This window comes from Marmota monax, unplaced genomic scaffold (assembly GCF_021218885.2).
Source record: "Marmota monax isolate L192 unplaced genomic scaffold, Marmota_monax_Labrador192_F-V1.1 WCK01_AAM20220418_F8-fsc00041, whole genome shotgun sequence".
Classification (NCBI taxonomy): domain Eukaryota; kingdom Metazoa; phylum Chordata; class Mammalia; order Rodentia; family Sciuridae; genus Marmota; species Marmota monax.
The window spans coordinates 13,347,084-13,373,463 of record NW_026695238.1 but is presented as its reverse complement, the minus strand read 5'-3'; the positions used below and the strand labels follow the sequence as shown (position 1 = coordinate 13,373,463).

Genomic DNA, 26,380 nt, shown 5'->3' with positions numbered 1-26,380 from the left:
CCTTAAGTTCTTTTTTTTTTTTTTTTAATATTTATTTTTTAGTTCTCGGCTGACACAACATCTTTGTTTGTATGTGGTGCTGAGGATCGAACCCGGGCCGCACGCATGCCAGGCGAGCGCGCTACCGCTTGAGCCACATGCCCCAGCCCCCACCTTAAGTTCTTGACAGAAAATTCAAGTTAAGATTTTCTGCTGCATGTATATGGATAAGCTTGGTTGTAAGAAATCACTTTCATGGGGAACAACTTGAGGAGTATGTTTGTAGGTCCTCCAGATAGGTCCGATTTTCTCTGGGATCAGGACAGCCAGAGGACAGGTAACAAATCTAGGCACTTGCCCCCACCCACCTGTGGACCCCCTCAAATACTTGCTTTCAGGGAACTGCACTTTAGCTGAGTACTGTATATGCTGCAGTGTGGCCTGCAATGACTGTTACCCACTGTGTGACACTGCGATCTGACTCCCCTTTAAGAAGTTGAGTGGAAGAAGTCTGTTTCAGATTCCAGTGCTTGGAAAGGATACATTTCTTCTGAGCAACCAGCACATAGTTTACTTTATAAATATTATGATGCTTTGGTTATTAGAAAACTCAGAGCCAAAGGGTTTAGAATTTAAGAGCATGAATTTTTCTGTAACAACCTCACCTCTGGCCTATTTAGCTTACGTAAATCTCCTACCTTTTTTCTCCCTCAGATCTTACTACCCTGGACACATTTCTGTTAGTTTCCTCACATACATAAAATCATGTTAAATGATGCCATTCACTAATAACATGTAGAAAATGATTTTACTGCTCATAGTAAATTTCCTGGAAATTAGCTAGTCTGTATCTTTGGTAGGATTTAAATTAAGATATTCTGGCACGTTAAAAGATGTTTGAGACCCAGGTATGGAAGTACACACCTATAATCCCAACAACTCTGGAGACTGAGGCAGGAGGATCATAAATTCGAGGCCAGCCTCAGTAACTCAGCTAGAGTAAAAAATGCTGCAGATGCGGCTCCGTGGTAAAATGCCCCTAGGTTCAATCCCTGCTACCAAAAATAAAATAAAATTTGAGACCATGTGGCAATTATAAAGCTGCTAACATTTACTAAATGTTTACTGTGTTTTAGCACTATCTCAGGGGCTTTAGCATCCAAAAACTATGTGCTTCCAGTCTGTACCCTTGTCTAATGCCCACACGCCCCAGTAGACAGGGACGTCTTTTGGGCCGAAGATCCTGAGGCAAATGAAGGCAACTGCCTAAGGTTCTATCAGCACACTCACAGGTCTGGCACTTGAAGGCAGACCTAGGGTAGTCTGATACGAAAGCCCATGTTTCCAACTGCTGGAAAAGGCCCTGATGAAAATCAGAGTGCTGCCAATTTAAGTCAACCACATACCAAAAAAACCATACCCATGTCAAATACCCATGGGCAGTATTTAAGCCATGTGTGAGGCTGTCTATGAAGGATTTAGTATGTACTTAGCATGGTGTTTTGAGCTACTGGGAGTCGTAGGGGAAAATGAGAAGACAAAGACTGAGGAAGCATAGAATCTTATTATGTAGTTGACCAGCAAAAGGAACAATAAAGTGTTAATAATACCTATGAGTTCAAAGATTCACAAGACTAGTGGAATAATTAAGCCTAAGCCAAATCTTGTGGGATAGATATGAATTTTAAGTGAATTGTTGATATTCTGATTTCTCTAAGAGTAACTATTAGATCTTAGACAAACAACATGGAGTTAAACTACTATAATGTAAGAAAGTGCTGGGGGTATGGAGGGAAGTGCTCAGAGGAAGCAGAACTGGTGTAGTGAAAGGGAACAAGCAGCACTGTGGTCCTGGGGTGGCTGTGTGGATCACAGGGAATCAAGTCAACAAAGCACCCAGATCATTTACAATTCTTGGGGGTGGGTGGGGTCACCATTACCAGGGACTTCTGACATTGACTCAGAGCTGGAAGGGACCTTACCGATGGGCTAGTCCAATGTCCTCATTTTACAAATAAGGGAGGACTTCTAAGTCCCCAAGCAGTAAGTGCCTTGGCCATGGCCACAAAGTAGTTAGCAATGAAGCAGGAGCAGAGCGGGGTCCTGCCCCCTAGGCCAGCGCTGCTCTCATCCTACCAGCTGCTGCCTCCCTTTCTCTCTATGTATATACAACAACTGATGGAAGAGGAAGGAAAAGTTAAAAGTCAGATAATAATTCTCCTTTTAACTTAACTGTACTTTCATTCAGCAGCAAAATGCCTATTTTCCTTTTCTAAACTAAGAAAAGATGCAAAGGGCAGTGTGTCAACCAAAAGGATTAGGTTCTGATTCTGACCTAGTATAGTAACACTCTACACTGTTTCAGTAGAGAAACGAGCATAGCACCAATTAAATATACTATGCATGCAAAATCAATGTTCTGGGGCAAAATGCAATTTAAATCTTTCACTGCTGTTAACAGAAGTTTCAATTTTTTTAAAATAATATTTCACATACTTACTCTATCATAATGCTGTTCCAAAAATTCTGCACTGAGCAATTTATGTCTTGTAAGTAAATCCTAGAAAAAGAAAATATATATATTTTTACAATTGTTCTCCATTAAATTTCTTTCAGAAAAGAGAATCCTAAAACATTCCATGCCATTTTATCTGATAAAAACTTATTATGTATTACTGTTCATGAATTGTACTGAAAACAGTGATTCTATTCAACAGGGAATAAAATCATCAATAATATGAAATTGCAATTTTAATGATTATGCTATGACAGATCTATAATTCTTAGAAGGAAAAAACCCATAAAAGGCAATGAACAAATATACTAAATAACAAAGGGAGTAAAGAAGTGAAATACAAGTTAACAGTTGTAGAATGTCAAACAGTGCTGTGCTGCTTAGCGTTCCTAATGGAGAAAGAGGAAATTTCTTTTATTTTAGACATATCAGAAGGTTCTATTATCTTCCTCCTAAATTCAACCACAGTTTCAAATCTAATGCGGTCTTTTTTCAGAGGTAGAATGTTTTTTAAAAGCCCCATCATATTATAAACATTAGTTTCTAACTAAGCAGAATATCACAAAAAATGTGGAATTAATAATTAGTTTGACCTGTAGTTCTATTTGGTATTACTATGAAAAAAAGCTCATGCCTCACCCTAGAAAGGCAACACTCATAGATCATTCAGTCAGAAATAATCCTGAGCTAGGAAAAATTCTAGGTGCTAGGCTTTAGACAATAAAATAAGACCCTTTGTCTCAGGGACCTGTGAGCTGGCCATGACTAGCCTTGGTCTCCCCAGGTGGGAAAGAGAAGGGAACATGTGATAGTAGGAATGCCCAGGCAATGTTTGATGAACCAAGGAGTCAAGTTCCTTCAGTGCCACCTACTAGAGAAGTCAGTGCCAGCAACCCCCTTTCTCTGATTCAACTTTCCTTAACTTGTTTTCTTTCCTGTTTACAGCTGAAGGCTGCCCAGGGCTAGCATTTCCTAAAACTTGCTGATGTGGTACTTGGTCCTGAGAAATGCTCTAAGCAGTGTTCTATGGTCAAGCATGTGGGAAGAGCCACAGCTTGACTTTTCTTGTAGAGATGTCAGCTCTCAGGGATTCTGCAGGAAGCTCTTTTGTCACCTACTCCTGTTACCATCCTTCCCCAAAGGTCTTCCTTCATACAGGCCTTCCGTGTGCCTAGTTACCTATCACCCAGCCTCAGCTCTTAACTGGGCATCCCTTCTTCAGAAACCATTCCTCACTGGTCACAACTGTAACTTTATATCTGCTTATGGGATTATTTGAAAACAGTCTCTCCTGTACACAAACATAGACAAAGGGTCATGTCTGTTTTTACTAACCTTTGAGTCACCAGTACTTATGTAGTGCTCCATACTAGGAAGAGCTTAATATTTAGTAAATCAATAAATGAACCAAGAAAACCAGGAAACATGTTTAGAAAAACATCACATTAAACAATCTTCAAAAGTGTGCTTTTCAGAAGGCTTTTAACCCCATCCCAAAGACTTAGTTGTTCAAACTTCTAGGCAAGGTCATCAGTACTGTTATTTCCTGATCTTAACAGGGTTGCCCAATTTTTTTTCTGAGAATTACAGAGGCAAAATTAAGAAATCTGGAGTTTATTTTTAGTACTCTTCAGGAGGAATAGCCACTTTCCTGAAATCATCAGCAGAAATCTGCTGCTTAACATGGTTACATGTGGAGGACTGTGACCTGGCAGAGTGCTGCAAAGTGTCCCCTAATGGAAACAAAGATGAAAGTGGTAGGAGAGTCTCCACCATCTCAGTGCACTGGCCCATAGGGTCAGAGGCAAAGAGAAGGAATGTGAGGATATCAACAGAGAAAGCACCAAGTCCATGCCTGCTAAGGAGCACTCACCACCCTTCAGCCTGTCATTGTGCTTTGTTTATGGCTGGCCTCCTTGAGTAGGTGCCACAAGGGCAGCATTTGTGTGTATGGATTTCTGCCAAGCCCCAGCATTGAAGCTGGCACAGGGCAGGCAATCAGGGGCTTGGGGAAGGAACAAATGAATAGGTGAACTGAGGGTGAATTAAGGGATGTGTTAGGGTCTACAAGACTGTCACTTCTAAGGTTTTGTGGCTGAATCACTCCAGAGGCCAATATGAGGAAGTACAGCCCACAGAGCCATTGTTCACTATTCTGCCACAATCTGATACAACAGAATGTGAGGGGAGAGGGGACTTAAGAGATGCTGGCTCTTAACTGAGTTTAAGGCCTTAGGGATGGGTAGGGGAAAGCATCTACCAATGTTCTACTAGGCAAAGATCTCTAGGTGTAACCATGTTGGGCACTACAATTTTACTGAAGGTTTGAGTGAGTTATTTCTTCTAAAGGATATACTCAAGCAGGGGCAGGAGGCTCTCAACTGAGCCACACCTAAAAAGAGGGACTTCTAACATCTCCCATCTATTTATTCTTCTCTGGGAAATCAGGATATTGTGGTCAATGTGGGAAGCAGATCTCAATGGCTGCAGGGTAGAAAGGATTAAAGAAGTTGTGAGATTGCTAAAGTTTGGGCCCTTGTGCATAATAGAATAAAAGTCCTTTGTCAAGGAGGACATTCTAAGGGCCTGGAATGGATGAGAATTTTTGAAGAAAAGGAGCAACTGTTAAGAGCCAGCACCAGGGGCTGGGCTTGTGGCTCAGTGGTAGAGCATTTACCTAGCATATGTGAGGCCCTGGGTTCGATCCTAGCACCACATAAAAAAATGAATAAACACATAAAGGTATTGTGTCCATCTACAACTAAAAAAATATTTAAAACAACAACAACAATAAAGCCAGCACCAGAGAAAAAGGCTAATACTAGAGGCTAGGAAAGGAGACAGGGCTTTGGGAGTTACCTCCATCTACTGAGAGGTAAGAAGAAACCTTAACTTAGCGACTATCATTAAAAGCTCTGGAGAGCTCAAATAATGGGTCAGGGAGGAACAGAAACCAACAGAAAAGAAAATGAAGCTGAGCACAGTGGCAAACACGTGTAATTCAGCTACATGGGAGGTTGAGGTAGAGGCTCCTAAGTTTGAGGCCCAGCCTGGGCAACTTAGTAGATTCATGTCTCAAATAAATAAATAAATGGACTGGGGATGCAGCTCTGTGGCAGAGTACTTGCTTAGAGTGTGTGCCACCCTGGGTTAGTCCTCAGAACTGTGGAGAAAGGGAGAGAGGGAGAGAGGAGGAAGAGGAAGAAGAGGAGGAGGAAGAAGAAGAGGAGGAGGAAGAGAAAGAAGAAGAAAAAGGGCAAAAAGGGCATGTGGTCAGCGACTCACCAAGTTTGTAAGTTACATGTGATGCCATACCAGCAGAGCGGGGGAAAGAAGGATTTATGACCTATCTGAATTTCAGTACATCCAAAGCACTGGTATAACTTGAAGAAAGGCCAGGGATCATGTCCCAGGTCCAGGAAACTGAGCAGCCAATTTTTAGGATGGGTTGAATTAGAAACCTTCTTAAAAGTTTGAATTTGGGCACCAAACAGCAGGTGACAGATATCCCTGAAAAAATACTGCTACCTGGGGGGTGGGGCTTCTTTTCACAGCATCTTAGCAAGTCTTTTGTCCCCATTTCCCATACGATGCTCAACTATGTCCAGGGACAAGGAACTCAATTCTTTCACTCATGTGGTTTATCTCTGGGCTCTTATAATTAATAAGTTCTTTCTGTGCTAGAGTCAAAAACCTCTTCTTGATTTAACTATATATCTCCAAGTTATTTCCAAACACTGCTAAGGCTAGCAGAATGGCTGCAATCCATTTTTCGGAGGTTCCCACTTTGAATACAAGTAGTATCTCATGGCAAAGTCTGACCAAGTCTTCTTTTCTTCAGGTTAAATATGCCCAGTCCTTTAACCTCTCCTTCAATCATGGGTTCTGAGCACAACCTACTGTCTTCTGGAAGTTATCTATTGTTTAAGTGCCTCCTAAAGTGGAGCACCTGGAACAGAGCACATTTACATGTCACCACCTGAGGAGCTCATAACTGAGGGAGAACACTGATTCCTTAGGTTACATACTTGTGATCACATGGAGCTTTGGAGACTGTATTCAACATACCGCTTAATTTTAGTGGAATCTTCAGAATTTTATTTACTCAGAGTGGGCTTTGAGTCAGGTCAGTTGGCTTGGGTTCAAATATGGTTTTCCCACTTACTGTCTGACTTCATTCAATATGTCTAGGCTTTTCATCACATATGAAGGTGATGATAACAGTATCTACTTCATAAGGTTCTTTTGAGTATCATTAATTGTATCATAGTAATTATTATACTTAGTAATTATTTAATTTATTAAACAATTTATTATTATTTACACCTTATTCCCCTATCCCATTCTTTGTATAATGAGGTACTCAAGTGGGAGATCTCATATCTGCATTTAGTTTGTTCTGTTCTGTCCCCTTTGGATCTTGAATTTTAGGATCTACTGTTAATCTCTCTTTTTCCCTTCTTGGCTAGGACCTACACATTAGATAAGTATGCCTTGTCACCCTTTGGTCATTAATAAATGATAAAAACGTTCAGCTAGGCCAGGTGGGATAAAGCCCAGTGGAGATTGGCTACAAAATGCATCCAGTTGACAACAATGTATGGATATGGCTTTGTTTAGTTGTGAATCACTATGATAAAACTCCATCTAGTTCATCTTTGTTTACTGTTTCCATGAGAAGAGATGTGTAGATGTTTCAGAATCTAGCACATCCTCATTGTAATGAAGGAATCATCTAACAGTGACGTTTACAGTGCAAAGACCGCATAGAGGTACAAAACCCCTTATATACTTGTATTATCACCTACATTTTAATAGATGGAGAGATGCAGGTTAAATCAGCAGCAGAGCTGGTTTGAAACAGGCAGCCACGTCCTTAACCCCCCTGACCTGCTGGCATCTATGAGATTAGTATGGCTGAACTTACTCTTAGCGAATCCATGGTAGCTGTGGGCACACGGTTTCCTTTCCAAAATGCTCAGAAATCATCTCTTTAGAAATACTTTCTAGAACCTTACAGAGGTAAAACATCAAGCTCCAAGCTCCACCAGCCTCTCTGGGGAATCTACCTTCTTTTATTCTGGAAAATTGGAAATATATTTGTTGGCCTTCTAATTCTCCTCCCCATCTCCTTAATTCCTCAAAAACAAAACAAAAATCACTAACAAATATTTCACCATCTGGCTATTTCAGTATCCATTCATTCAAGCTATGACTCTTGGACGTATTTAGAAGAGATATTTTTATTTCCTTTTAAGACTTAGCACCTGTTCCATAGGCTCTAACCCTAGGGTTTTGGACAAGCTGCATTTGTTCAAAAATTGATGTGTGTAGGGGTACATTTTGTGTGTGTGTGTGTGGGGGAACTGTTGTACATTCTCAAAGGAGAACATGGAACACAGATCCATTCTTTTTTTTTGTTAGAAAACTGTGCCCTGCAAAGGGCCATCAGCAAAGGGGACAGGGTCCTTCTTCTGCCCTCCTTGTCAGCACCTGTGGTGTGAAGATGCCAGACTGTCCCTGTTGGTCTGGTTGTTCTCTCTGTCCTGACCGCAGTTTCTTTCAGGGAGGTGTGTAAGGAAGCTTCGGTCTGTTTGCCATTTAGCCCCATGAGATTAAGTGTTAGGTCTGTGTCTTTCACACTCTGTCTCGGCTAGGGGCCCTGTGGCGCTATTCTTGGAGAGGCATCTGATCAGGACTCAAGTGGGCTCTCTTTCTTGTATAACTGGGAGCACCTGAGATACAGAAGCCAGGCCAGCTTCTCAACCCTCTCTTCTAGAGCTAACCCCTGGAACCCTAAGTTGTTTATAGAAGTTCCCTTTCTTCAAGGCCACTTGCCAGGCTCTGTACAGTCTTTCCCTTTGTGGCCACCAAGACCTGACAGGACTATATTACCCATGGTGATTCTATCACCACCATTTTCTCCTTGGAGAGAATTCACTCAAAGAAGCAACTCTAACTGAAATGAAATCATCAGCAAGGCCCATCAGGACTGTCAGATATCACATTTTTGGCATGTAGCCAGCGCATCTCTCTCACCTCTGAGCCAATCTGGTCATCTGTGTCAGGAGTATGTCCTCCACGTGGTCAGGGGTCTGGCTGCATTCTCCCACACCACTGCTGCTCCTCAATCCGCTTCCCTCACCCTCAAGCGCCCAGAGTGCTGCCACTCTCGGGATCCTGGCTGTCCTTCCACACAGGGGACTCTCTCCTTGACACAAGGTGCTACTACACACCTCCCTTCAGGCCGGGTTGCTGCTCCTGAATGGGGCATTCCCTTCCGTCGATGCATTCTAATCATGAGTCCTATCCCACCACTGCGGTGACACCTAAGACATCATAGTGACCACTCTATGTTATAATCTCAAACTCAATTTGTTTTGCTTTGTACATTGACATTTAAGTATCTGAAGTATTACCTAAAGCTTCTGATATCCTCTTTAAAGGTTTTGGGAAATAAACCCCGAGCACCTTTTACACCATGACCTTATACTCATTCAGTGAAACCCTAATGACCAGTCCCCTGGACTCTGTCCTATCCTAAGGGTGTTCATTCACTGTCAGATACAAATTTTATCTAAAGCCCAAGGTGTGTGCTCATTATGTCACGGGCTCTTTATAATCATAAAACTGAAGCTTAACAAGATAAGAGGACATTTCTACTGTAATAGAGTCCATGGTTTCTGAGCATGGTCGTCTATGTGTAAGTATATGAAATAGTTCTAAACATTTACATATAAGATCAAACATTTTATAGAAGGGAATTATAATATATAAAGCTTTCACTGGGGAAAATACAAGATTGCTGCTTTATTTATATAAATTAAATAGCACAGAACCTTGCAACTCAAATAAAAATCTGCATGTGGTATCATGTGTGTATTTAATTCATACGAATCCACAACAAGGGAGATAAAGTAGATGAGGGGAGGGAGGAAGCAATAGCTGGAATAGTGCAAGTGAGTCTGTCCTCTCCCTGCATTTAATAGATGTGCTCTGGTGTGAGGACACAGGTATGACAACAATGTGGCTATCTCTGTCCTGAATGTGGTTCTAGTATTTAATGACATGTACATTCCAAATCAACATGGCCCCTGAAAAGAAGCCAATGACTTCATCTGTTGCTTAACCAAAGAAACTGCTATAGAATGTCCCAACACAGAAGACCTGGTTGTTAGGCCAACTGTATATTTGTATTTCATATTTAATGGATAATTTAACAAGAAAGTACAATTTTGACCATATAGAACTTCTGCCTTCTTTACAGACTTTACAATCTAACTTTTCCACCTTTTGTAAGCTGTGACTTTTATTACAAATACTTAAAATCATACCAACACATATAAAATTCATCTTCTCTCTTCCCACTAGAGGGCAGCAGTGTGTAGACTAGGAGGGCAGAGAAAATTTAGGGGGGAAAAAAAGCACACTTTTTGATCTGAATTGCAAGTGTACTTAGAATTCTAGTTTTTGTTACCTTGAATGTGGCAAATGCATCTGAAGCTATGTCAAATGTTGACATTTCAACATATCTGAAGAAATCGTAAAATTGTTCCGACCACAAAATGATTTTTGCAAGTGGCTCGTGTCTGATGCATTCTCTTAACATTATTCCACAATTCAGAGCTATTTCTGGAGATTCATACCTGTAAAAATAAACAAATAAAAAGCCGAACATGATTGCTCTCTCAAAACTTTTAGAATGACTACTTCAAATTTTTAGAACAGGAAGTTTCAGACATGTGTCCTAATCAAGTGACCACTGGTTACAAAAGGTATTTCTCTGAGGAAAGCCTGGGCTTGGGAGCTTCCTGTAGAGCCCACCTGCACTGGCTTGCCTTCAGCCAAAAAGCATCAGCCACAAGAATGACTGTGTGAATGGAAGTCCACTGTTCAAGGTTTTAACAAGCTGGAAGTCAGTATTAAGGTCACACCAGTCATTCCATTTGGGCTTAGCTTTTTACCTGTGGTGCTTTTAACACCTTGAAGCACCACCAATGGTTGGATCAAAAACAATACAAAACATTTTTCCAAATTCAGAAATTCATAGTATCTAATAAGGTCTATCAAATATACAGCATTTATACTTTGAGGTTTTAACACTCAAAACAGTAAAGTCTCTGGGCTACATGGAAACACTGAGAAGTTGAGAGTTTAGTCCTAAGGATTGCATGGAGAGCTAGGGACACCAGCAGTGGACGCTCAAACTGGTGCCGCCTCACCAACTCTGCACACACAGACTCCCTTTATCTCAGTTCAGGTCTCTCACCTTTTCCATCTCTGACATAGAAAGAAAAACCTCTCAGCCAAGCAGGGGCCTTTTCTTCCCATGTGCACCAAGCCCTCTGCCTGGACTCGGCCACCTGCTCAGACACGTTGTTCTCTTTTCTTTTACTTCCTTTCAAGCTGTAAGCATTGGCTTCATTTCTTTCCCACTCACATGCTCCTGTAGTTTCTTGCAGTCAAATTCCATTTCCCAACACTCCTGTGAAATAACTAATTGGCCAGCAAAGGCTTCCTCTTGGCTAAAACAAGCAATCCTTACTTATAACAAAAGATCCTTCTACTTAAGTGTTTTGACAGTGCCAATATTTTCATTGCTCTATTAAAAAAAGAAGAAGGATAAAAGAAGAAATTCTCTCAGTTCTACCTTTCTATCCTCTGTTCCTATTTTGTGCCTTTGGCCCAAAACCTATACCATCTCAAGGTTCTTACCACTACTAAATTTCCCCTGCTCAAGTCTAGTCCCAAACCTCAAGTTAGGCATTTTCTGTTACTTCAGTTAGAAATCTACCATAAACTCAACATGTCTAAAATACCATCTTGTCTTCCTCCACCAAATAACCCAACAACAATCCTGCCTCATTTCTGTAATTTGACATTGTTTCTGTTTTGATAGCCAGGTCTAAATCAGGCCTAACAAAAATTTCTGTGATGTTGGAAATGGTCTCTGTTTTGTCCATAATGGTAGCTGCTAGGACATGTGGCTAATAAACATTTGAAATTAGGTCAGTGTGACTGAGGGACTGTATTTTAAATGTTATTTAAAATAATTGAAAATTAAGCATTACATGTGATTGGTAGCTATGGTACTGCACAGCACAGTTTTAAACCTTCCCTTCTTCACTTCAAATCTTCCCAGCTTCAGTATTGCCAGGCCTTTTCGACATTTCTTTGAGGCATGTTAGTTTCATTTTCTCGTATCTCTTCCCACTAGTGCATTAACTCATGCTGCCAGAATAACTGCAAAGGCCTCCCAACCAGCATTGTTCAAGCTCGTCATAAACAATCTACCCAACCCACAAGCTAATCCACAGCATTTCCAGTATAGGAACTTAAAATTATTTCTTGTCAATCAAATAAAGACAAATTTCTGGACTTAATGTCTAGTCTTCCCCTCAATCTATTACTCTGATAAAATGCCATCTTCTGATTCCGCCATAAAACACTCAGATTTTACTGCTTATTGCTTATTCTTCATTGCTGCCAATCACATGGTATTCACTTCTGTCCCTGAACCTTTGTTCCCAGCAATATACCATTAGGATGCTGTCTCTCTATTTTTTCTGCCTATGCAAATTCTAAGCCATCTGGAATTCCAATCTTAAGTCCTATTTCTTTTATCAACCCTGCCTCTCACAAAAATGGCTGATCGCACAATTCATTTTTGCCTTTTTTTTTTTTTTGTGGTGCTGGGGACCAAAACCCAGGACCTCACATCACACAAGCTAGGAAGTGCTTTTGACACTAAATTAGACCCCCAACCCCATCTCTGCTTATCTTCAATAAGTAGGAGACTAGAAGGACAGGGTAAGACAGTTTGGTAAAATAAGTTGGGTGGGTTTTGATAAGAAGTCTGTCAAGCTTGTCTACCTGATTAAATCATAAACTAATGAGTATAAGGCAAACAGTTATGCTATACAACCTGTTAGCACCAGGCTGGAGAGTAAAATAACTTTTAAATGTCCTATAAAAAAATAATTGCCTCCAAATTCAGTCCAACACAAGCAATAAGACCTCAAGTGCACACTAATATTAGCAGCATAACACCTTGAAATAGCCAACACCAAAGTACTTACAGCCCAAGAAGACAATCGCATTGTATGTAAGTAGTCTAACCAAACCCCAAAATCTTTAAAAGGCAATTCAAGGGCCTCCTTAAACAGTTGTTTCCAGATGTGGCAGGATCCATTCAAAATGAGTAAGGTGGTCATTTTGTGCCAGAAAGCAAGGAAGCTATCAGACTAATGGGAGCCTTGCCAAAAGGACATAGGAACCAATCTGAAAAAGCTCCCAATGGCTGAAGAGGGGACAACTTGACCGGAAAAAAATAATGATTCCAATATTTTTAAAAAACAAAACAAAAAACTGAGTTAATAACAATGTTTAAACAATAAACTCAATGCTCACGTAAAAATCGGCTAGAGACACCAGCTAATTATACTAAAATAATGACACAAACCTTTCCCTTAAAGACAATATTTTGTAATAACTAAGTTATGGTTAGGAGAGGCTGTTTTTTTTTTTTTTTTGGTTGTAGATGAACACAATACCTTCTTTCTTTGTTTTTATAGGGTGCTGAGGATCAAACCCAGTGCCTCACATATGTCAGGCAAGTGCTCTACCACTGAGCCACAACCCCAGCCCCGGAGAGGCTGTCCTTTAGAAGAAGCATAGCTATATAGAGAAGAAATAATGAAAGAGGAAGTGGCCATTTTTAATCTAGATAAGGACTCTCAATGGACATTAAAACCTTCAGGTTTAAGGCCAATGGAGTAGTTTACAATGGACAGATTACAGACTGTACCCAGAGGTCAATCTAAACATCACCTGAAGTGGAATAACCAGAGCCACCTAATAGAACATACATGGCACCACTCATGAACATACGCCCACTCGAAGGGAATCTGAAACTAACCCTAAATCTAAACCCCTACATCTAACCACCAATTTTAAAGGAACAGGGGACAGTGAAACATGTTGAACAGAACCACAGAAATAAAATCCAAAATATGTGATTTATCTACAAACAAATTACACAGTTGCACCAACAAACAAATGACATGAGTATATTTAAAAAAGAAGAAGAAAGAAAAGAAAAAAGAGGATATTCATTAACTATTATAGATTAACAGTCATATCAGTCAAATTTAGCTTGTGGACTTGTTTAGAATTCAATTGAAAAGAAACTGTAATATGCCGTTTTTTATAATAATCAAAAAAATTTGAAATTAGGTTTTTAAATAATATTGTGACTACATTAAACTATTTCTGTACACTTTATTTTGTTGTGTATTATGTACAAGGGATGCACAGAACTCATGTGTAAGGAAAGGAGGCAAAGACTAGAGCAAGTAAGAACGGCAGGACATTAAGGGGCTGCTGAGGCAGGGCTGTGGGTGGGAGAGGTTTTGCTGTGTTCTCCCTGCAGTGGTATGCACAGTGCCCATGACCAAGGGTGAGGGCTGGGGAGCAGGCTATCTCACTCTTCTGCTCCCATTCTCTATGCTTCTCTCTGGCTGCGGATTCTGCTTAGGTCAGCCCAGTGAAGAACGTTAGACTTTAAATTGTATCTCCAAAGTCTTACTGTATACAATATCTAACAATGGTTATATCATTATCCCTGGCTACTGTAAAGTGAAATCATAGGCAGAGATAATTAGTTTACAGATCTTAATAACCACTAGTTTCTATGGAAAAGGAAATACTGGCTTTAAAAATATACAGAGCCAACAGGAAGCTGCTCTAAGAGCACCAAAATTCCAGGCTACTTTCTACGTGTTCACACGGCAACCATGGGGTAATACAACAAGAAACTAGACGCCAAAAGTTCTGTATGACAACATTTGAAGAAGCAACAGAGATGGTTAGAAATAGAAAGGAGGAAACAGAATGCTGGCCGTGCAACACAGGCACTGACTCACGCTTCATCTAAACAAGCTTGAACTTGAGGGAAGTGTTAAACCACAGAGATATGAATCAGAATGAGGCAAGCTGCAAAGCCAGGGGCAGGAGAGCAAGCTGATTCACACCACCAGACAGGCCAGCAACGTGCTTGCCCTCCAGTTTAACAGAACACTGCCAGTGCTGGGACACAAAGTGGCATAGCATGCCCAGGGCTGTTAAATAGCTCTGGTGCTGAGCGATAGGTTACCTTGCCAGTCAGGGAGGCTCAGTGCTGGGGGAGAAGATTTCTTTTTCCTTTTTTTAGGGTTTTTTGCTTTGCTTTTTAAAGTGAAAAACTTCCCAATCATAAATGCCTGTTTGGTCCAGTAGTGATTCCAGAAGATGCACTGTGCATTACCAAATTAAGTGGATTAGTGAGTGAACACTGAGGTGAAACTCAAGGGGCACCAAATCACAATGACAAGAATGCTGATAACCAAACAGTGCATCTGTGTGGCTCTGTGCTCCACCCGAGGTGGTGTTCCTGGCCTTCCAGTGTGCAGACCAGGTACAAACGAGACATCTGTAAATGCATGACTTAGCTTGTATTTCAATGCAACTCAACTTTTTAAATTTTAGAAAACAGATATAAGACAACAAAGGATGTCTTTCCTTTAGTCACCTTTAATTTGTGAATTTAAAGGCTCACAATTTGCCTAATTTTAAACTCCATCTACAGGGTATTTTTACATTCAATTTAGCTCACAGGTTGAATTTTAAGGAGGGAAATGTGTCCAAGATATACGGGACAAAAAGCTGAGTAAAGAGAAAATGTTCCCCATATTCACCATCCTGGTTTTCTTTTTTTCTCCCAAGGCAATCTTTCCTTTTTATTTTCAACTAAGAATATAAATTTTATTGCATTGTACATACCCTTTCAATAACATGAACAAAATATTCTGTTGGGTGCAGATGTATTCAACAGTAGGAGTTCTTGTACCAATTTGTCTTCTGAGAATATTGTTGAAAATTTGAGCCACGTCTTTTTTGCCCTATTAGGAATACAATTATAAACATCAAATGCCCATATACCCTCCCAAATAAACTAAAAGAAAACCACTGTATATTTATAGTTATGACCAAATATCTGACTTTAAAACATTCATAGGCATTACATTGTCTTTTATCTTTTTATTTATAACTCCAATTTCTAAGTTTTAATAGTGTTCTATTTTTAACATGAACAATGTGTTGACAAAGTGAAATCTCACTACCTTCCACGTGTAATTTCAACCATTTCTAACTCTCAGAATCATGCTGACTCAGATATAGAAAACAAAATGTTGCTGTATGCTTACAATCTACAGGGATCTGAATCCCACCCAAGTGGAACAAGCAGCTTCAAACAGGATATTGGTATGTGAACAACACATACTTTTTTTTTTTTTAAATAGTGGTGGAAGGAGGGAAAATTATACTCTGCCAGCATAGTAAATTCAAAGAATTTTGTAAGAAGTTCAGCTTTAGTAGCAAGTAGGCATATCCCCCTATTAAACTAGTTCTGTTTTGATAAAATTTCACAAAGATTAATAATGAAGGCATTAAGCATCACATAATGCAGTAGTTCAGAGACCAGAACTTTATTTTACCACTGTACAAAATAGAAGGACTTTACTATTACCCAGAGAACTTTACAATCAGAAAGTTGCACAGAAATTAACAAATAGAAAAGCTGATCCCAAGAAATGCTTTTGAATAGCTACTTGTCACAAGGCTAACAAAGCAACAGGAGAGTGAAATGCTAGCTTTTCCGCTCCTTACCTAAAGCACACACAGAGATCACCCTGGGGCCTACACTAGCTCAGATGCAGTAATGGCAGTCTCTGTGAACCGGTCCCAAGGGCACACACCTCTTTTAAATAAATGTCTCTAAAATCCCAAATGAATATTCAATTTCATGCCCAGGTTGGGGAATAAGATAAGTGCAGGCAGGCAAAGGAGAAGAACTATATGTTCTAGTATATCTCTAACTTTGTAGAGGAATTAAAAATTGTTGTTGGAATTCAATACACTATTAAAAGCACATGAGATTAGCTATATAAATGAAAATGTCTTAGTTCTATCTGTTCTACAGGATAAAAATAAATTTTCATTTTCCTTTATTCAAGTGACCTCTGAACTACACCCTCTCATCACCTTTTTCCAAAATTTAATCTGGGTCATTTCCCCTTGTAACATGTAGCTATCTTTTAAGTACCTGCAGAGACATGTCATCACTTAGGCTGATAGACACTGGGGCTGAAAACAAAGCACATTCATGATAGAGTCAAAAAAGAAACTGCCTGCGACCATGACAGAGAGATTCATTATCATATATGTTTCTCAGATAGTTCTTTCAGGCTGTATCAAGGACTATTATTCTCACTGCTAAGTTCATTAAATATTTAACACAAAATGATCCAGCTGCATAAGCTTTGGTGATAATCTCAAGTGCCTACAAAGGCCAGGCAGGTGATGTGCACAGGTAAAGCAGGCCCTAAGATGGAAAAGTAAGTTGTGCTATCCAAAGTAAATCCACACTTGGATACCCTGGGTTGCTACTCTGCTCCAGCTGAAGGGCCAAGCAGGACTACTGGCCCCAAACTGCCAGAATCAAATTTCCAGTAGAAGCCAGAAATTCAGAATTGTGAATAAAATCTGCTATTTAAACATAATAATCTAAAAATGTAAAAGCAGTGTCAAGCAAACAAAACACATAATATGATCTCTGTGGCAATTGATGTTCTTTAGAATCTATCTACTTCTAAAATTCTAACATTCTATGGTTTTCTTTAGATTGTTTTTATTGGGAGCCCAAGATGAGTGGATTATATAATCCACTACGGTGCTCTGAAGAGTAGCTTTGTGAAAAAACAACCTGAATGAAAGAAAATAAGGAATACCTAAGAAACTCTATATAAAATGTGGTAGAAAAGAGGGGCAAACCCTGGTCTGGGCCTGAGATGCCCTTGGGTTCCTGCCCTTGCTCTTCTAATGAGGCAGGCAGCCTGGGCTTGCTTACAGAGGCCAGGAACCCCTGTGCCAAGAGCCCAGTGGGGATCTTAAGATGTTCCAAAGTAGAGAACATATGGAAAAGAACTGCTTTTGAAAATAAAAGAAACTGATTTCTTACCTCAAAGTCAATGAGCTGCAGATCAGCCACCAGGGTGCTAAGGAGCCCGCTATTATATAGTTCTTGAGCAAGTTGAGCCACTGCTTCTGTCTGAGGCTCTTTTTCATTTGTGCCATACAGAATTTCTTTCATGGCAACCAGATTTTTGGAAACTTCTTCTGTGGCCTAATTTTGGGGGAGAAGTTGAAGAAGAGGAGAAAAACAATTCATTTTACCAAAATGCAACACAGCTGTTTGTTAAATGCCTCCTCTCTGTATCAAAGACACTCAGACCTAAGTGTGAGCTCCATCTCTGCCCTTAGGAGCTGAGGTGAACACTATGTACAGGTGTTATCCAGGTACCAAAATGCACATTCCTCAGGAAGGTCAGCATGTGTCAATACATATATACTTGAACAATGAAAATCCAGTTCATATATGGTAGAAACAGAACAAAGAGAAAAGAAAAGGTTTAGTTTCTCCTCAAGTTGAAGAAATATCAGAAGAGGCACCTGAACTGACCCTGAGTTTGAGAAAACTCTTAAAAATGAGTGTTAGGGAATAGAAGCAGCATGAGACAGGGATGAGGGAGAGAGAAAACTACAGGGCCTGTGAGAAGAAAGATGTGAGGAAACTAAAGGACAAAAAATGAAGCTGAAAAAGACTAAACGCAAAGGTAAAGTGTTAGAGGAAAATAAAAAGTCACTTATGAGCTTCTACTTCTGGCCATGGACAGGGTCAGATTTGTCCACCCCCACAATGAAGACTAGCAAATAAGACATATGAAACAGTGCCATTTATTTATTTATTGGGGGGGTGGTGTCCTGGGGACTGAATTCAGGGGCACTCAACCACTGAGCCACATCCCAGCCCTATTTTGTATTTTTATTTGGAGACAAAGTCTCACTGAGCTGCTTAGCACCTGGCTTTTGCTGAGGTTGACTCTGAACTCGCAACCCTCCTGTTTCACCCTCCAGAGCACCAGGCTTGAAACAATGCTTTTTAAATACTGGACTTCAGGCAGCATGGGACAGTGATCCCTGGAGAAGGGAAACAAGCAAAGAGCACCTTACAATTACGCTAGCTTACTGCCAGGCCATAGCACAGGGATGGGAAGCCATCTCCGTGAGTTGAGGAGGCCAGCTGGGAAGGAGGCCAAGGAGACTAGAGTTTGCAGGGAAGAATACCAGGAAGGAGAGCAGGCACAGAAAAGAGTGCATTAGAGGTCTGCTGAAACCTACTGGCATCTTTAGCTGAGCTGATAAGGTAAGTCACCATGGCCAGGGAACAGAACCACAGAGCTCACTTGAGGTTGAAAAGAGTTCTTGATCCCATTGGCCTGAACAGAAAACCTCATAGTTACCGGGTATCAAGAAGAATGCTCAAGATGATTTTGCCTCAGTATTTGCACAAAATTAGCCCTAACCTCTGCTCTGGTCCCACTTGGCAAAGTTAACAACAAGCCTAGAGAGGATTATAACTGGAAAAACATAATCAATGAGGAGTCCAACTAAAAGAAACAACCCTGGAAATGACACAGATGGCAGAATAAAAAAGAATGTTAAAGCAGTTATTACAACTATATTCAATATGTTTAAGAAAAATTGAGTACATTAAATAGAGGAATAGAAGACATAAAAACACTCAAGGAATGGAAACTACAATGTCCGAGATAAAAATTACAATGGGTGGGATTAAAGCAGATTAGACACTACAGAAGAAAAGTTAAAAACAGCAGTGAAAACTCTCCAAAATGAAATACAGGGCTGGGGGAGATATCAAAATCTGTGAGCTATGGGATGACTTTAAGCAATTAAATATATATATATGTAGCTGCAGTCCTCAAAGCAGTGGGAAGGACAGACAAAATATGTGGGAAAATGCAGATAAAAATTTCTGAATTTGATAAGAACTATAATACTCTTAAAATACTGAAAAATCCCAAGTGCAAGAAACAAGAAGAATATTATAATGAGGAATAGAACAATCAAATTGCTTTAATTCAGTGATTAAAAAAAAAAGTCTCAGAGGCAAAACAAAAACAACAACAACAACAACAACAAAACACACTGTGGATAAAGAACCAAAGAATAACAGACTTCTTGACAGAAATGATGAAAATCAAAACATAGGGGAGGAACACTGTAACAAATGCTGAAAAATATATGCAACCAAAATGCCACCCTAGAATCTCACACTCATTAAAAATATCTTTCAAAAACAAAGGCTATGAAATAAGAGCTTTTGAGACATATAGAAGCTGAAAGACTTCATTAGTAGTAGACTTGTATTAGGTATACACAAAAGAAGGAAGAACACTGGTAATGTGAGCAAATGCAAAAGATTTTATTTAAAACAAGATATTATTTAAAACAAGGTCTCCAAAAGAGAATTGGCTGTTTAAAGCAAAAAATAACAATGTATTCTGGGATTATGACACATGCAGAAAAAAGAATGTATGGTGATAATAGCTAAAAGGGAGGAATGAAAGTATAGTGTTGTAAGGGTCTTATAATAACTAAATCAGTGTAACAGTTTCTGTGACTAGACTGCGATAAATTAGCAGTGTATGTTATAAGCCCTAAAGCTTATTAAAACCCCCCCACACAAAACACTTGAAAAAAGTTATAGGTAATAAACCAACAAAGGAGATTTGGGTAAAATAAGATAAATGAAATACACAATGGCTGTAAAAATCTATTTAAAATGAAGCATTTAGCCAGGCAAACTGGTGCATGCCTATAATCCCAGCAGCTCTGAAGGCTGAGGCAGGAGGATTGCGTAAATTAAAGACCAGCCTCAGCCTCAAAATAAAAACAAAAGGGCTGGGGATGTGGATCGTGGTAAAGTGCCCCTGGGTTCAATCCTCAGTACAAACAAACAAACAAACAAACAATAAACAAAATGAATCATTTATGACCAGAAATATACCTTAAGAGAAGTAACTTAAATTCACAGAACATCAGCATGTAACAGTCCATAAAGAATCATCTAGTCCCATGATACTCCCTTTACAACGTCCTGGTCTTCTCACCAAATGATTATGTTGCTTCACCTTGAATATTTCCAGTGTCCAGTAATGCAGCATTGGCAGATCTCAGAATTAGATAGCTTTCAGACAATTTTATAAGGAGACAAACATTGTCTCACCACACTGTCTGCTGGCTCTGAGTCTGTCCTGCAAATCTGGCAGTATTCTAATTTCTCTTCCACACAAAGGCTCCTATTTGAAGGGAGCCTGCCTGTCTTTCCTAAATAGTCATCTTCTCCAGAAAACCTTCTCTCATCTTCTAAGAAAGGGAGAACTAGTATTCTAATTCTAGCTCAAATGGAAGGATACAGAAGACATCAGATCACCAATTCCCCATCACAAATGGTAACACAGCCCAGTATCTTTAAGAATTTTGGCAATTATATCAGAGAACTCTGAGTGAACTAACCTCTCTGGCTTTCACAGGCACTGCTGCTTAAGCCAGACCTTTGCAAATGTTGTTCTTAAACTGAAGCAAATGATCCCACAATGAATGATTTAAATCTTCTCACTATTTAATCCCAGTATCAGCCAATCACTCAAGACTGTGGGGATTTCTGTATTCTGAAAGACATCTCACCTTTCTATCATCTGAAAAATCTCAAGTGGAGCCCACCATGTTGTTTCTGGCTCATCATGCTTTCTTCAGTAATGTTCTAATAATTTTTGGGTTTGATTGCTCAGCCACTCTATATGTACCTATTTCCAAATCATATTCAAAAAGCTTTTAAAAATTTATTTATTTTTTTGTATTACAATTCTTAATACACCATTATACCATAATTTATCGTATCTCTGATTATATCTAAAGTATTGTTAGGGCTGGGGCTGTAGCTTAGTGTCAGAGCACTTGTCTCACTGGGTTCAATCCTTAGCACCACATAAAAATAAATAAAACAAAGATATGTTGCTGTTCACCTGCAATTTTTTTTTTAAAAAAGCTTTTTGTTAAATATTTTGATAAAAAGAAAACATGCTATTTCTTCTATGCTTCCTGACTGTAACAAACTGAAATCAAGTTCATTGGTTGACCTTTTCACTAAGGCTATACTGATTTCTGCAATTTTCTTTTCTAAATGCTTATAAATCATCCTTCAGTAATCACATTATGAAATCTTATTCAGTATTGATTTTAAGCAGAGTCCACTGTTACTATATTCTCTATACACCTCCGAGATTACTATATTCTCTATAACACCTTAGAGATTTCTGACAGAAGTTCATCATCCCATATGCATATTTTTTTTTTTAGAGAGAATTTTAATATTTATTTATTTTTTTTAGTTTTCGGCGGACACAACATCTTTGTTTGTATGTGGTGCTGAGGATCGAACCCGGGCCGCATGCGTGCCAGGCGAGCGTGCTACCGCTTGAGCCACATCCCCAGCCCCCATATGCATATTTTTAATAACTTAAAATAGAATTTTCTGAGTCAAGAGGAAATCATTTGGTAACATGTTCTCTTATAATCTACTCACATATGCTGCTTTTTCAAAATAATTTCATTAATTTCTATTCTTCACATGATTCTTTCTGACAGGAAAAAAATCTGACAATTAATAGGTAAGACACTGAATCATAAACTTTAAATGGGTAAACTATGGTATGTGAATTATATTTCAATAAAGCTGTTTATAAGATAGGGAGGAGAGAGGTAAGGATATAATTAGAAAACTATTTATTACACTTCCGAGTTAAATGGCAACCTGGACTCACATATAAAGCCCGCTTCCCTTTCAGAAGATGGCACTGACACCTACATTACGGATGGGGAAGAAATGCTAAATACAATTATACTCATTCACCTACCTACATTACTGCTCAACTGCTTTCAGATTCTGCCCCCTTCCTGACTGTTCAGGAACCCACCCTCTTATCTCCTCATACCACCAATTTTCCCTTTATCTGATTTTTCCCTATCAGTTTATAAACATGATCAAGACTCCCGTTTACAAAATCAAAAAAGCTCTCCTTGGACTCCATAACCCTCCTCCTAGTCCCCACCCACTCATAATTAAATCTCTCAAAACATATGTCACAGTTTAGTCCTCTTTCCTTGTTCACTCCTCAGCCCAACTCCACATGGCTTCTATATCTAGTACTTTATAGGTCTGGGAGTCACCAGTGACTTATATGCTACTATATGCAATTTTCCCTCTTCATTATGCCTGAGTTTCCCACAGCATACCCTCCTTTTAAAACAGTTTCTCCCTTGTCCTCTGTGACTTATCATCACCCTAATTTTCCTTCCTATTTCTCTAGTTGCTCCTTTTTGGCTCATCCTCCTTGGGTAGGCCATTTTAATAGTAAGCATTTCTCAAGGCACGGTACTGGCTCTCCTTTTCTCATTCTGTGGTTTCATTTTAAGTAAGCTCATCCATACCTACTGCTTTAATTAACTCCCTAATGCAAAGGCCTCAGATTCCTACCTCTAATTCTTTTCTCTAGGCCTTACCCATACAGTCAGCAGTCTACTCTCTACTTGGATGTTTCATGGTACTTCACACCTAATGCATCCAAAACAACTCGTGATCTTGTTCCAGTGCCTGGTACTCTCCCCTTGTTCCTTTATTTCAGGTTAACAGAACCACTACTGATGCTGTTTTTCATGCCAAAAACTTAAGGGCCACTCTCAACTCTTCCTTCTTCATCTTGCTCCCAAAGCAAAATCATTACCAGTGCTCCCCCAATTTTTCCATCTATGCCCTGCTTCTAATTGCCACCTAAATCAGAGTTTTCATAGCACAAATGATTTAGACATTTTCCTCTGCTTAAAATGTTCCAGTGGCTACCCGCTGTTCTTAGGATGGAGCAAATGCTTTCTCAGCATGGCCTATAAAACATAAAGCCCTGCAAGGTCTGGCCTTACACTTAACCTAACCCTGTACTACAATTTCTCCCTGACTACCTATTCACCAATGCTCTGGCTACACTGGACTTTGTTCAGTCTTTGCATGTGTGGTTTCCTATGCCTGAAACGCTCTTTGCACCTGCCTCCTGGTCAAATCCCATTCTTCCTTCACTGCTCAGCTCAATGGTCACTTCCTCACAAGTCTTTCTAGGTAAATTCTATCATATACTCTCCTACTACCCCATCTTTTTTCATATTGTTTCTCATGATTGTATGAAATTTTACTTTTCATTGTGATTTCAAATTGCTGTTTCCTTCTGCTCCATTAAGAGCCCAATGCCTACAGGTGCTCTACACATGCTCAATGAATAGCTGAACATCAGAATGCCTGATATAAAGCCAAATTAAAACTAAGTGTATGGAAATATGGTGCTATCACACTATAAAGTAGGAACGATGATCTAGCAATATCTCACCAAGAAAGGGAACAGTGCACAGTACTTAGCAGAACCTCCCAAAAGACATTGTTACACCAAGCAGACATTGTGCAAAACACTTAATTCTAGTGGTGGTGGGGGTCAGGGGGATATGGGACAGCATAGCTGGCTTACTCCTAGAAACAAAACATGTAGGTAAGAAATTCACCCAAGGTAGACCCCTACTTCTTAACCTTCCCCAGGTCTGCTGGATCACTGAACAAGCAAAGCAAGATTACAATCATTAATCTTTTAGCTATTGATAAAGGAAAAAAAAATATTAGCATTACAAATCAAAACTCTGTCTAGTAGTAGACAAGAACAGACTTTCTTCTAGGAATGGGCAAAGAAACAAATCTCCTTAAATGTGAAAAAAATAACTGTAGTACAGAGGAAGGGAGCTGTTACAGTTTAGATATGAGGTATCCCCCAAATGCTTGTGAGATAATGCAAGAAAGTATAGAGATGAAATGATTATTAGGTTTGGAAGACGTGGACATCTTCTAAAGCTGAGCTTAATGAAAGCCAACTCCTGCATCTGGTTCTCAGCTGAAGAAAGAGTAGTCTGCTTGAATGCTGGAAAAAATACCTGCTGTGTTAGAAATCTTGAATCATAGCACACCCACAATGTAAAATTTCTGTATGGGCAAGTGGTAAGCTCAAAGGTAAATTTAGATGTAATCTGCCTTGTGCTCAATTTGTAGCTAACTCCTTATATCTCACGGAAAACACTCTGGAAGAATACACACCAGGGCTGGGTTTGTGGCTCAGTGATGGAGCGCTTGCCTTGTATCTTTGTATGCGTGAAGAACGGGGTTTGATCCTTAGCACCACATAAAAATAAATAAAATAAAGACATTGTGTCCATCTACAACTAAAAAAAAAAAAGAATACACAAACTGAGTGAAGTCCAGCTTTTGGGGGCGGGGGGTGAAGGAGGAAAACTTTTACTTTTTATTTGCTCTACTTCAGACTTGTTTGAATGTTTTAAAATTCACATTTTCCCCTAGCACTGGGGACTGAACCCAAGGGCTCTCCTCCACTGTGCTATACCCCCAGCTCTTTTTATTTATTTATTTTTTGAGACAGGGTGTCTCACTAAATTGTGAGGCTGGTCTTGAATTTATGTTCTTTCTGCCTTATCCTCCTGGGTCACTGGGACTAGAAGTGTCCACTACTGTACTGGCTCACATTTTACTTTTTAAAGAGCAAAATGATAAAGGAGACAGACAGATATATAGATAAATAAGTCGAAATGTTCATTATGCTGGTACTAACTGGTTTATTTTCTTATTTCTTCTACTTCTCCTTTTACATCATCCCCATAAGATAGTCTCCCAAATTTTTAAGATTTATTTCTAAAAAATAACTACGTATGTAGGTTTACATACATACGTAAGTAGGTCTACCAACTATTTTTGAAAAACAGTGTCACAATGACAAATATAAATCTAAAGATTAGAATTGGATTTAAGAGAAAGTGTTCAACTATCCAGAAAAAGATAAGCATATTTTGGAATATAAGACTTCCAAAATTGGGCATTTCCATGGCCAGTCACCATCTACACAGGCTAATCAGCAACATGACGTGAGAGAAAATCTAAAATTAATCAACCTTATTATTTATTAGCTATTCTGGTGAAATGTTTGTTCACAGTTCAACAGATAATATTAATATATTTAATAATATATATTTAATAAATTTTAATTATATGTATATGTAATTGTGTGTGTGTGTGTGTGTTTCAGCTATTTGTGTGGTTTCTGTTTCCCATTACACAATCATCAGCTGATTAAACAAAAAAACAACAAAAATGTCAAATATTACCAATTAGTAAAAGATGATCAAAAAGCTTAAGAATTATCACACAAGAAAAGGCAATTCAGCAAGCATTTGCTGACTGAAGATGCCAAACACAGAACAAATTTGGTTGTTCTTGTTTAGATATGACTTGGTTCCCCTTCATCAGTGTTTGTTAGTGATCATGCTCAGTCCCCCACCTCTGGCATGTCCACAGATATCAATATGTTCTCTCCCTCTCTAACCACATCCTCCTTGTCTGCACTTCCCCATCTCCTCACACCTACTGAGTAAGCTATTCACACTCAGAACACCTCCAAACACTGTGCCCTTTACAAGCTGCTAAAATCACCAAGTGTCGCATACTCCAGAGACTCCTTAATGACCATCTTATCTGTTCTGCTAGTTTCAGTTCTGCCTATGCTATGAGCTCAGTCTCTGGCTCTCTTAGTCTGGGACATGCTTCACATGATTCTCTACCCCAGCTCCCCAAGATTTGTAGAACAACTGATGGAAATGGTATAGTTCACTAATAATTCATGCTGTTTAACTGCCTTCAATTCAGCTTGGAAATACTGTTTTCAATTAGCTTGATTTCCAACCAGTAACTCCTACTGGTACATATTTCAAAATATGTACAAGTTCATATTCCACTTTCCTCCAGGGAAAGGAATTTCTTTCTCTACTTCA

At 39.3% G+C, this 26,380-nt stretch overlaps 1 protein-coding gene across 1 annotated transcript in view; it reads right to left on the bottom strand.

Moving 5' to 3' along the window:
* Cab39 (calcium binding protein 39) overlaps window positions 1-26,380 on the bottom strand; it is a 77,138-nt gene that overhangs the window by 7,352 nt on the left and 43,406 nt on the right. Inside the window, exons 3-6 of the mRNA XM_046439669.2 lie at window positions 17,553-17,717; window positions 15,314-15,432; window positions 9,972-10,140; window positions 2,480-2,539 (exon numbers count right to left, since the gene is read on the bottom strand). Coding sequence (XP_046295625.1) covers window positions 2,480-2,539; window positions 9,972-10,140; window positions 15,314-15,432; window positions 17,553-17,717 — 513 coding nt within the window. The remainder of the gene's footprint in view (window positions 1-2,479; window positions 2,540-9,971; window positions 10,141-15,313; window positions 15,433-17,552; window positions 17,718-26,380) is intronic.